Source organism: Watersipora subatra, chromosome 1 (genome assembly GCF_963576615.1).
Source record: "Watersipora subatra chromosome 1, tzWatSuba1.1, whole genome shotgun sequence".
NCBI classification, from domain to species: domain Eukaryota; kingdom Metazoa; phylum Bryozoa; class Gymnolaemata; order Cheilostomatida; family Watersiporidae; genus Watersipora; species Watersipora subatra.
The window spans coordinates 78726626-78739751 of record NC_088708.1 but is presented as its reverse complement, the minus strand read 5'-3'; the positions used below and the strand labels follow the sequence as shown (position 1 = coordinate 78739751).

The 13126-nt window shown below is 39.1% G+C and overlaps 1 protein-coding gene across 1 annotated transcript in view; it reads right to left on the bottom strand.

Moving 5' to 3' along the window:
• The window catches only part of LOC137386077 (zinc finger E-box-binding homeobox protein zag-1-like), a 40571-nt gene extending 30719 nt beyond the window's left edge, over positions 1-9852 (bottom strand). The window contains exons 1-4 of the mRNA XM_068072752.1: positions 9772-9852; positions 9569-9641; positions 4410-4478; positions 2657-2713 (exon numbers count right to left, since the gene is read on the bottom strand). Coding sequence (XP_067928853.1) covers positions 2657-2713; positions 4410-4478; positions 9569-9620 — 178 coding nt within the window. The 5' untranslated portion in view covers positions 9621-9641; positions 9772-9852. The remainder of the gene's footprint in view (positions 1-2656; positions 2714-4409; positions 4479-9568; positions 9642-9771) is intronic.
• Between the last annotated feature and the right edge of the window lie 3274 nt (positions 9853-13126).

Here is a 13126-nt window from a genome sequence, read left to right as displayed (position 1 = left end):
GACCAGTGTGGTGGCAGTGTAAGAGCAGTGTGGGACAAGTGTGAGACCAATGTGAGGACAGTGAGAAGGTAGTGTGAAGGCAGTGTGAAGGCAGTGTGAAGGCAGTGTAATGGTAGTGTGATGGTAGTGAGAAACCAATGTGGTGGCAGTGTGAGAGCAGTGTGGGGCGAGTATGAGACCAATGTGAGGACAGTGTGATGGTAGTGAGAGACCAATGTGAGGGCAGTGTGATAGCGGTGTGAGAGCAGTATTAGACCGGGTAGTTGCAGTGTGAGGGCAGGTATGAGGGCAGGTGTGGAGGGGAGTGAAAGGGGTGTATAAGGTGGGTGTAAAGCTATAAAGATGTCATGAAAAAGTGATGATATTGGTGTGAGGAGTTTGAGAAAACGCAGAAGTTAAGGTAAAACCATAAGTCGAGCATCGCTGGTGTAAACAAATGATTTAGAGCTGGTGATTCGGCATGTCACTTGCCAGGAAATCATTTCCACAATTATTTCAAAATGACAAAAGAGAGAAAACTGTCAAAGAATATTAATAGCAGGAAGCGGTGACAAATAGCCTGAGATGGTTTATTTTGTTCCTGCGATGACTCTACAAGTAGGTGCATTTTCACAAAAAGTCAGAGGATGGCCACAGTTTCTGTTAATCTTAAGGAATGGATAAGTAGGGGGTACAGACACCCCACTCACTAGTATCTATCTGTTTTCTGTTACTTTAAAGTTTAGCATGCCTCGGGTTAGATATGCATTGTCTCTTCTCTCTGGGATAAATCAGTAGCAATGGCCATAACTAGTTGTAAAGGGCCTATAAAAACGTTAGCTGAGGAAATTATTGAGGTCGATTTAATATTTAAAGGGAAAAGGTGCTAAGAATAGATGACTTTGTTTGATAGGATTGACAGGGTTAAATGGTGTTAAAAAGGCGTAAAAATGTTTCAGGAGTCAAATAGACAGCACCAAAAAATAGCCTCAAATCGCTCACCTGCTAGTGACGATATTTTAAGCTCTTAGACTATTGAGAAGTCAACCCTATACGGCCATCATCAAGGGTTTATAATAATCAAGCTCCATGCATTGTATGTGCTCATGACAGTGCCTGGATGCCCCTTCCCACATTCAGCCAAACCACGTATAAGATTCTCAATTCTCATTTGTAGATTAGATGTACGTGTTTTACTCGTTTCAATGTAAGTAAGTGACCGTAGGATACCTCAATACTGTCTATCATATTATAGTTAAAGTCTATCATAGTTGGATCTAGTTAAAAGAACATAAAAAAACAACACAAAAGCTTTCAGACCAAAACCTAGGCCTGATCTCATCTAACTCACTCTACAGTAAAAACATAAATAAGACAATACTCGGGTCCTTAACTGCCATCTCGGCATAATCTGTGTACAAAGATGTATCATTCGACCAGTGGCAGTGACAGGCTTAAAAGTTTCTGTGTGTGCTGAGTAAAAGATAAAAAAGTAACCATTTTATTGTTCTCTTCTACACAAGAGAGCTGATGTCTGCAACCAGTTGGAAGAGAGCTGATGTCTGCAACCAGTTGGAAGGTAAATATCTTTGCTAGCCTGAAAAAGTCTGGAATGCTGACAGTATTTTTAGGGCTCCTGAATGATGGCACAAGCTAGGATATCGGGTCTCACTGCTTGTGAGAGCAGCTGTTGCTAGAGTCAGCTTGGACAGAGAGAGTAAAGCGCCGTTACTGCTTTAAAATAAGTAACAGTAAGGGTAAGGCTAAGGTATGGTTACAAAAAACATCTGGTATTTTATAGGCTTTCTTCACCACAAGAATAAAGCTTCATCCATTTACAGGAAATTAAGACTATTGAAAATTTGAAATCTAGGTCATAAAACTCTGACTCATGATGTCATACTTGCAAGAAATTAAAACCTTTAGAAATCTATGTTAGAAATGTGAGTGAGGTCTTACACAGTCTTAGGGTGGGGTGTTACACCTGCCTTACACAGTCTTAGAGTGAGGTCTTACACCTGCCTTACACAGCCTTAGAGTGAGGTCTTACACCTGCCAAATGATTATTATTCTAATATTTTTGATACTCTCACCCACAGGTATTCTCCAACATCACATGACAAATGAGTCATTGTCTACATTACAACAGTGAGCTTCGTACTTCAACCGTTGGTCTACCAGCACTCGTGAATAACTTGACAATAAAGTTTACACAGGTTTTTGAAAAAAAGCCTGCTGATTACATTCCAAGGCAACCAGAAGGTTGAATCAGTAATTGATTTGTTTGCTTCAGTGCAAAATCAGTTTAAAGAAATGTAAGTTTTCTCTCATAGGCCGGCATCCTTCCCAGCAGCGCAAGATGGTAAACAAACTGATGAGTGTTTCTCCATAAATATTTTACTTTGTTAAAATTTATAACATCAAATACTTGTTTGTTTTCAGTTGTATGCCGAGCTGAGCAGATCAGATTCTCCAGCAAAGCAATTGTTAAACACAGCATGGAGGGGGCGTTGAGGGTGCCTGTCTGCTAAGTGCTAACACTGCGCTGTAGTCCACTAGTCTGACAAAGCTCCTCCGCTCCTTATATCACTAAAAACTGTTTTTGAGGGAATTGGGCTAAAGACTAAATGTAGATCTTTTGGTAAACTACATTTTAAAAAACTCAATGGATACTCACCAAAGGCAGCAGTTGTCTTCTCTTTGCTCTCTTTATTAAGTTCTGTTTGGCTTACAACTACAATACATGTATTACAAAGATGAGATAACTTCATATCTTAACTTTGTTGATGCATTCTAAACCAATATGTAAGTAGAATACTTTAGACAAATGTTTCATTAAAGTTCTTTTCTCCAAGGTGTTAGAAATCAAGAAACCGCACTTTAGTCGACCTATAAAAATGAACCATCGATGAAATTGATTTGTCTAGTAGCCTCAAAAATATAAAAGGCTATGTGCTCTTAAATGTAAGCTAAAGCAATGATGGGTGAGCCATTATCTAGACAAGAGAAGATAATTCTTGTGGAAAAACGACCCTATATGTATGGTGCAAAATATTGCAAGTCTGCTAGTTGAGTACAAATAGACTGCTCATATATACATAGACTGAGATTATTCCTCTCCGCGGCAGGCTCCCTCTACCAGACTAGCTCTCTCTCTACCAGACTAGCTCTCTCTACCAGACTAGCTCTCTCTACCAGACTAGCTCCCTCTACCAGACTCGCTCTTTCTACCAGACTAGCTCTCTCTACCAGACTAGCTCTCCCTACCAGACTAGCTCCCTCTACCAGACTAGCTCCATCTAACAGACTAGCTCTTTCTACCAGACTAGCTCTCTCTACCAGACTAGCTCTCCCTACCAGACTAGCTCTTTCTACCAAACTAGCTCTCTCTACCAGACTAGCTCCCTCTACCAGACTAGCTCTCTCTACCAGACTAGCTCTCTCTACCAGACTAGCTCTCTCTACCAGACTAGCTCTTTCTACCAGACTAGCTCTCTCTACCAGACTAGCTCTGTCTACCAGACTAGCTCTCCCTACCAGACTAGCTCTCTCTGCCAGACTAGCTCTTTCTACCAGACTAGCTCTCTCTACCAGACTAGCTCTCTTTACCAAACTAGCTCCCTCTACCACACTAGCTCTCTTTACCAGACTAGCTCTCCCTACCAGACTAGCTCTTTCTACCAAACTAGCTCTCTCTACCAGACTAGCTCCCTCTACCAGACTAGCTCTCTCTACCAGACTAGCTCTCTCTACCAGACTAGCTCTCTCTACCAGACTAGCTCTCTCTACCAGACTAGCTCTTTCTACCAGACTAGCTCTCTCTACCAGACTAGCTCTGTCTACCAGACTAGCTCTCCCTACCAGACTAGCTCTCTCTGCCAGACTAGCTCTTTCTACCAGACTAGCTCTCTCTACCAGACTAGCTCTCTCTACCAAACTAGCTCCCTCTACCACACTAGCTCTCTCTACCAGACTAGCTCTCTCTACCAGACTAGCTCTCTCTACAAAACTAGCTCCCTCTACCAGGTCGGCTCAAACAGGCCCCAGTGGTAGAACTTGTTAGAGCTGCCAGTGGTAAAGTTTCAGCAACTTTTGGGGCTCTTGGACTAAACCTTATTGCCCTTTTCAATGTATTATCCATATCGCAGTCAGTATAGCCTAATGCTAGTCTCTAACTACGGTAACTAATATAACTGTAAATATGTTTATTGAAGTAAAACAGAAACAATATGAAAGCGATCTTCCTGTAGTAAGTAAGGTGTAAATGAACAAGATGAAATGGCTGCATAAAAAATTCTTTATTTTTCAATAAATAAATAAATGATAAATAAATAATTATATTTTTAAAATAATAAATAATTTTTAATGCAGCTATTTTGTCTTGTGTGACTACTTTAACAAACACCCTGGTGAAAATCATAAACCCTCACCATCTCCTTGTTTCAGCTTCATTTCCTCTTCTTGCATCACATCTGCACCAAGTTGACCAGCTGCCAGATCTGTAATACATTGTACAGTCTTCATGTAAAAATATGACAGCATATGAAGGCTTCCTGGCAGCGTAAGTATATCAGAAGCTGACGGAGCTGTTAAGGGTGACAGTATTATTACTAGTTACAAGCACTTAATTTCCTTGATTTGGTACATCTATTGTATTAAATAGAGTTAAACTCTCTAAGAAGAATGTTTGACAAATCTGGTGGTCAAGTGGCTGAAGTAAGAAGAGGTAGAAGCAAATATGCTGGCATAGTCAATACCTGCATACGACCTCATGACCACCTCATGCTAGACGGCAATTGCACAAGGCGCGGCCACGGTGAGCTGTTAAAAACATCTGGACAGCCATATTAGCATAACAGGTGGTTACGGATTACTAATGGAGCACGACACGACGCGTCGGGTGACGAGGGGGAGGAGTGAGTCGGATGATGGCCATGCCTCCCTTCTTTTTTCTCTTCCGCCATTTATCTTGAAGAGCACATGCATGCGCAGGTATTGATTCCCTTCTCTAATGCAGAAAACCCCTGCAGGCAACGCTCTACGGGAGCTTAAGCCAAGAGGTACTCTAGTAATGAAAAAATATTAATAAGCTTTTTACGCGTATCACTAAAGGTGATTAGGATTATGGGTGCATGCCTGATAAAATGTAACTCCTCTTCATCGCACAAAAAACCTTTCATTTCAAGTGGTCACTTAGGAAAGACTGAACAGCTGTCAATAGACGCACCGGCTGTCCACTGATAGAGCAAGCGTAGACATAAGCTACCCTCCTGTCTATTTCTACCTGCCCAATTCCAAAGATAGCGACTTAAAAACTAAAGATTTGTACAAAAAATAACTGAGCCATTGCAGCCGCAAGAACTGCTGCCGCTGCCAGAAGAATTGGCGAGCCTACTTGAATTGGTTTAAACTATAAAAAAAACTAAAATAAAAAAATTTATTATGAAAGAAAATTTTGATGCAAAACTGTTAGAAAATATCATGTCGAAGGGCATGCGCATTATGGGCATAAAAATATATAGTATTGAAGCTTGTCTGCCAGCTCCTGATCTCAACTGCTCTCGCATTCAATGGCAGTGCTTATACAGAGGTCACAATTACGCAGATGTTTTCATACTAATTGCTATAAATGGAATTGAGCAAGTGATGGGATGATAAGGTGTGCCATTATACAGGAAAGTGTAAAAAGACAATCGATGGCTGGTAGCCGACTTACTCCTGGGCACTGTAAGGTAATTAAGGAATTTAATGGAAAAGCTGCTACTATTTGGTAAAAATTCTGACTGCATTTAAAGCCTGATGAATTTGCCATCGCGAGAAGACCATCTGTCGATTAAAGCTGACAACTAACACTCGCTGGCACCACATGGGAGAAATGTAATTTTGGCAGCGAGATGGTGATAAGGTGGCGCACCGCCATGACAATCGCTAACTCAAATGTCACCTGCTAGACACGAGGTCGCGAGTGAAGGCGAAGCAGGTATACTGCTGTGACCGAGGCATTTCACCTCTACCAGCATATTTACATTCAAACAAAACCACTGAGAGGGCAATATATTCCTCAGTAGAAACAATCAGTTAAATATCACAGCATGTATTAAACTGAAGTCAGCTATTGTGACAACAACATATCTCTTGCCATGTATCTCATGCTTAACACTCAGCGTATCACAACACAAAATGTACATAAGCACACAAGCAAGAGCCACTTTATAAATATACTTATTAAATATAACTTATTTATAATAATGCTTTTTGTAACTGACCAAATATTGAGTTAATCTTTTTAAATAAGTTAAATTTTGTCTCATTTTTCTACTTTTTGGTTTCATGCAAAAATATTTATGTGTAGTGCAACAGGTGTACTACCTAGTCAGAGGAGACATCACTCAGTTACTTGTATAACACAGGTTTCTTTGTTTCTTGTTCCAGAGATAAGGCTGCTAACTGAAATACCGTACTCGCCAATGTTCACTTTGGTACGCAGCTGAGTACAGAGAAAATGGGACCAAAACTAGGTACTAAAATATTATACATCACATTACATGAGCATACATATCTCACATGAGCATACATAGCTCACATCCCATGAGCATACATATCTCACATCACATGAGCATACATATCTCACATCACATGAGCATACATATCTCACATCACATGAGCATACATATCTCACATCACATGAGCATACATAGCTCACATCACATGAGCATACATATCTCACATCACATGAGCATACATATCTCACGTCACATGAGCATACATATCTCACATCACATGAGCATACATATCTCACATCACATGAGCATACATATCTCACATCACATGAGCATACATATCTCACATCACATGAGCATACATATCTCACATCACATGAGCATACATATCTCACATCACATGAGCATACATATCTCACGTCACATGAGCATACATATCTCGCATCACATGAGCATACATATCTCACATCACATGAGCATACATAGCTCACATCACATGAGCATACATATCTCACATCACATGAGCATACATATCTCACATCACATGAGCATACATATCTCACATCACATGAGCATACATATCTCACATCACATGAGCATACATATCTCACATCACACGAGCATAACATTAGATGATCTGTTTATACCTGAAATTGAAAATTTAATAATAAGCCCACACAAGTTTTTGTCTCACTTTTACAAATTTGTCGTTAAAGTATGACGCAAGATTAAAATTATCTCATTGATGTTATGTTTGCATCTAGAGTGGCGAATGGCATATCGTGACAGTCTGTTTCCTTCAGCCACTTCCCTCCTTTCTCCTCAAGAACTGGCCATTTGAGCACACCTTCATAACTCAATCTCTTACTATGCTGCAGGAACGTACACAAAATGGAAATTTTTCTAAAAAACAGCTACCCGTGTCTGAAGAAGGAGCGAAATGATGACAGTGGGAAAGTTACGTAGTAAAGAGATGCTACAGTTTTTATTAGTATTATTCAGGTTGCCGCTGAGCCACACGTAAGAATGTATCCATCGAGCCCGACTGTCGAAGGCTCCGAGAGTCTTTGGGGACGAGCAAATTGAGTTTATTACCGTCTCATAATTTACTTAGGTAGGTTATAGTCATGTGCCTGAGGAAAGGTGTGCGAGCACGGAATTGAGTCGAGGGCTTGCCTCTGTACGCTAATTACTCAGAGCACCTTGTATTAAATGAGATTATTCAAAATGCTGAGTGGCGTCTTGGTTTGAACCAAGTATCGTAATCAGCCGTCCCTATTGGCAATCTAACCTACTTAAAAAATCGAACGTTCCTCTGAATCATTAAAACCTACCTACTAAGAAGCTACCTAAAAAATAGTGCGATCATTGAGCCATTCTTATGCAGACGGCACAACGGCAGCGGTGCGGTTCTCATAGCGTGTGCATGCGTAAGCATCAGGATAACACTCCGAAACTCAACAAAACACTGTAAAATGTACTTCTCTCCAGTTTTCCACTCCTCAAGTATATTTCAATTTATACATAAACTGTTGTGGTCAGCCTGATGCAGTACCACCAGGCAGAAGATGGTACTGAATGGCAGGTGTCAGCATGTGCCCTACTGATAGACTCTTCTCTGTAGCCCTATATTTTAGGATAAGAGCTTTGCTTAGCCAAACTTCAAAGTCAAACAATTACTATAACGGTAGAAGAAACGGTGAATGCAAGCTGGTAGTTTGTAGTAGATTTGAGTGTAGTAGAGACAGCAGAAACGATGCTAGTTGTATTTACCGAAAATCTAGTGAGCTAATGCTTTGCTCAACATTTTATAAAATACATTTTAAGCTAATCGTTATATTTTATTATTGTTCTTATTTATTGCGGAGAGAAACATTGAACCTGTGCATTGGGCACGAGCTGATGCAGTGTTATATAAATATAGAAATAAATTATGTTTTAACATTTGAGCTAGAGAAATTTGTTTAGATCCATATTTTATGACCTACACGTAGATACCTACAAGTAGATATCTACACCTACACATAAATACCTACACTTACGCGTGGATATATCTGTACTTAGACTGTGTCAAGAGCGATAACAAATTTATTCATAATTCACAAACATGAAACTGAACGAAACAATTTTATTGACTGAAGCTTAAAGATTTGCTGCTAGACACAGCTGACTTTAACCTGTTATGTAATTCCTTATAAATAAAAGATAAGATGACTTTGAGATCATATAAATGTTAGGTAATACACCGTAGCCTCAATACTATTAATTGATACACATCCTTACACAACACTAATAACAAAACACACCATAAGCTGGATCTCGGTCTATTTAATCTAATTTTTTACTCTATTTTCATTCTTTTTACAGTTTTGTTTACAAGTCTAAGAACTTAAATCAACCATAAAAATAATAATTAAAACAGAAACTAAGATACAAGATACTAGATACTAGCAATGTTGGTTTCATATCTTTTTTAAACAAATGTGTTTAACTTCTAAACGCTTATAATCAACAGGCCAAGGTCAACAAGCTAGTGTTCCCAACACTTTCTTAGCTTGTGTTTCATATGATCTGGATGATATATCGTACATCAATATCTTATATCTTATGTTTCATATATGATTTATATGAAACATATGATATGTTTCATATAAAATCTCAGGCATGAATTGTTAGCCAATGGTTGGAATTGTGTGAAGGCAAGCTAGATGCTAAAGCTTACTCTGACTGTCGCAAGGGTAAGTACACTGAATGCTTTATGGGGTAAGTATCCCGACTGTCTCACACGGTAAGTACTGTCAGTGTTTAACATAATCATTGAGGGAAGAAACTTAAGCAAATACAACCTTTATCAACAAACGCATTCAGCTTGTTTTTGCTCAAAAAATTAAAAAATCTTTATAGTTATGTTTAACATAATAGGTGATTCGTGAGTTGTAGTGCTTTACTTGCTTGTGAGCTTAAGTGCTTAGAGAAGGATGCTTGGTAGGTAAAGAAGAGACAAGTACTAGAGCTATGTCAAGTAAAACAACAACCCCTTGCTATAGGCAAGCAACATTAAAACACTGACATGGACATTCTCGACATACCAAGTTTCTTTTGTGGATGAAGCTGTTTGCGTCTGCGATTATCCTCGGCCATTGAGAGAGCGAGTAACACAGCCTACAAATAGCCAGCGGTTATCTTATAAGACAGTTGGGGTGACCTGAGGAAAGGGAAGGGGTTGCATGAGCTACATAATTGCTCTTGCTACTCAAGAGATCTAAATGATTCTGGAGTCGTCACTACTTACTATTATGTCCGACTGTCTCTTCACTTCATCCCTTCTCCGCCGGCAGCAATTATCATAACAATTCTTTCACCCACTGTCCTTCCTACACAGCGACAGCAAAATTAGAAGAGACGCCGAGCTCGCATATGCAATACTTTTGCTATCACCGGTCAAGCAAAGAATAACATACACATTATAAGTGATAAACCTGATAAAAAGTCAAAATTTACAAAAGTTGTCCCAAAATGAATGATTTAACAGGAACTGTACAACTGTTGGAAATACGAGCACTTACTATGATACGGGTGGTAGACAGGAGAGATAGCGATTGGCCTTGCGTAAGGCATAACTCTAAATATAACTGAATGATTGATAAAAGGAGACAACCACTACGAAGCTGATTGGCTGATTAGTCTGTTGCCATAGAAATATTACAAGACAACATGGCGGGTGAGTTTCCTTTGGAGGCTTTTTGAGTAGTATTTGTGAAAGCTATGCGTAGTCAGTGGTGCCATTGACAAGCAACTTACCTAAGCTAACACACTGCTGCCTTCCTGTACATTAGCTGAGCTAGAGATATTTGTTGGTCTCTTTCTACCATGGCTGAGCAATTGAGATCTGATCTGTGTCGAGACAGTTATACAACCTTGTGAAATAAGAACAGGTTATAGCTTCAAAAAGTTTTTTTGTAGAATTTCCAAAATAGATGTTGCGCTATTTATCTGATAAGTATTTTTAAATAGTATATCAAAACAATAAAAATATATTATTGCTTTTGTAAGCAATAATGCTCCTGAGACTGAAAGAAACACTCTACTAGGCTGCTAGTTGCGGATGAGGTAAATGCAGCTAGATTGGCAGGTATGTTGGCTGGGCAACTACTTTGTGCGGAAGTACTGAATATTAGTTACAATAAGAAAAAACGCTTAAATGTGTGCGTATGAAAGTCATTAGGCTTGCTTATGTTCTATGTTTTTATTACGTTTACACATTTTTTAAAATTTCAGGTTTGATTATATATTTTTACTTATCTTTTATACAAAGCTTGTTATATTTTTGAATAACAAGCTAGACGCCTAGCAACATAACATACAACAGACGCCTAGCAACATAACATACAACAGACGCCTAGCAACATAACATACAACAGACGCCTAGCAACATAACATACAACAGACGCCTAGCAACATAACATACAACAGACGCCTAGCAACATAACATACAACAGACGCCTAGCAACATAACATACAACAGACGCCTAGCAACATAACATACAACAGACGCCTAGCAACATAACATACAACAGACGCCTAGCAACATAACATACAACAGACGCCTAGCAACATAACATACAACAGACGCCTAGCAACATAACATACAACAGACGCCTAGCAACATAACATACAACAGACGCCTAGCAACATAACATACAACAGACGCCTAGCAACATAACATACAACAGACGCCTAGCAACATAACATACAACAGACGCCTAGCAACATAACATACAACAGACGCCTAGCAACATAACATACAACAGACGCCTAGCAACATAACATACAACAGACGCCTAGCAACATAACATACAACAGACGCCTAGCAACATAACATACAACAGACGCCTAGCAACATAACATACAACAGACGCCTAGCAACATAACATACAACAGACGCCTAGCAACATAACATACAACAGACGCCTAGCAACATAACATACAACAGACGCCTAGCAACATAACATACAACAGACGCCTAGCAACATAACATACAACAGACGCCTAGCAACATAACATACAACAGACGCCTAGCAACATAACATACAACAGACGCCTAGCAACATAACATACAACAGACGCCTAGCAACATAACATACAACAGACGCCTAGCAACATAACATACAACAGACGCCTAGCAACATAACATACAACAGACGCCTAGCAACATAACATACAACAGACGCCTAGCAACATAACATACAACAGACGCCTAGCAACATAACATACAACAGACGCCTAGCAACATAACATACAACAGACGCCTAGCAACATAACATACAACAGACGCCTAGCAACATAACATACAACAGACGCCTAGCAACATAACATACAACAGACGCCTAGCAACATAACATACAACAGACGCCTAGCAACATAACATACAACAGACGCCTAGCAACATAACATACAACAGACGCCTAGCAACATAACATACAACAGACGCCTAGCAACATAACATACAACAGACGCCTAGCAACATAACATACAACAGACGCCTAGCAACATAACATACAACAGACGCCTAGCAACATAACATACAACAGACGCCTAGCAACATAACATACAACAGACGCCTAGCAACATAACATACAACAGACGCCTAGCTTGGAGTGTCTATATTATCTTTAACTTTGCCTAGTACTATTTGCAATTAATAAATATTGAATTGATGCCAGCTGAAATATTTCTGAAGGCATGCTAGCTATTTTAAATACATATTACTGGAATTGCCACGTCTAGGGCGAATTCCTGTAATGTTGTATTCCTGCGTTAAAATGTGTTCATTGCAAGGAGTAGAGACTTGGTTAGATAAGTTTCTAGGCCCATCAGTTTAGTAGTGAGCTCTCACTAATAAAGATGCTCTACCCTATCGGGTTGACTTTGTGGGTCAAGTTATCAAGTACCTGACATAGCTTGTCATTCTCAATTGTCAACTATACCCTGGTGATTTTTTGAATCAGCATACTAGTGTGAAGGAAAGAGCTGATTCACGGCTCCATTCTAGTTTATTAAATACAATTATATGGACAATATATGGTTAGCATACTCTATGATTACTGTTCTCTATGGTTAGCATACTCTATGATTACTGTTCTCTATGGTTAGCATACTCTATGATTACTGTACTCTATGGCTTACATACTTTATGATTACTGTACTCTATGGTTAGCATACTCTATGATCACTGTACTTTATGGTTAGCATACTCTATGATTACTGTACTCTATGGTTAGCGTGCTCTATGATTACTGTAATTTATAGTTAGCATACTCTATGATTACTGTACTCTATGGTTAGCATATTCTATGATTACTGTGCTCTATGGTTAGCATACTCTATGATTACTGTACTCTATGGTTTACATACTTTATGATTACTGTACTCTATGGTTAGCATACTCTATGATTACTGTTCTCTATGGTTAGCATACTCTATGATTACTGTACTCTATGGTTAGCGTGCTCTATGATTACTGTAATTTATAGTTAGCATACTCTATGATTACTGTACTCTATGGTTAGCGTACTCTATGATTACTGTGCTCTATGGTTAGCATACTCTATGATTACTGTACTCTATGGTTTACATACTTTATGATT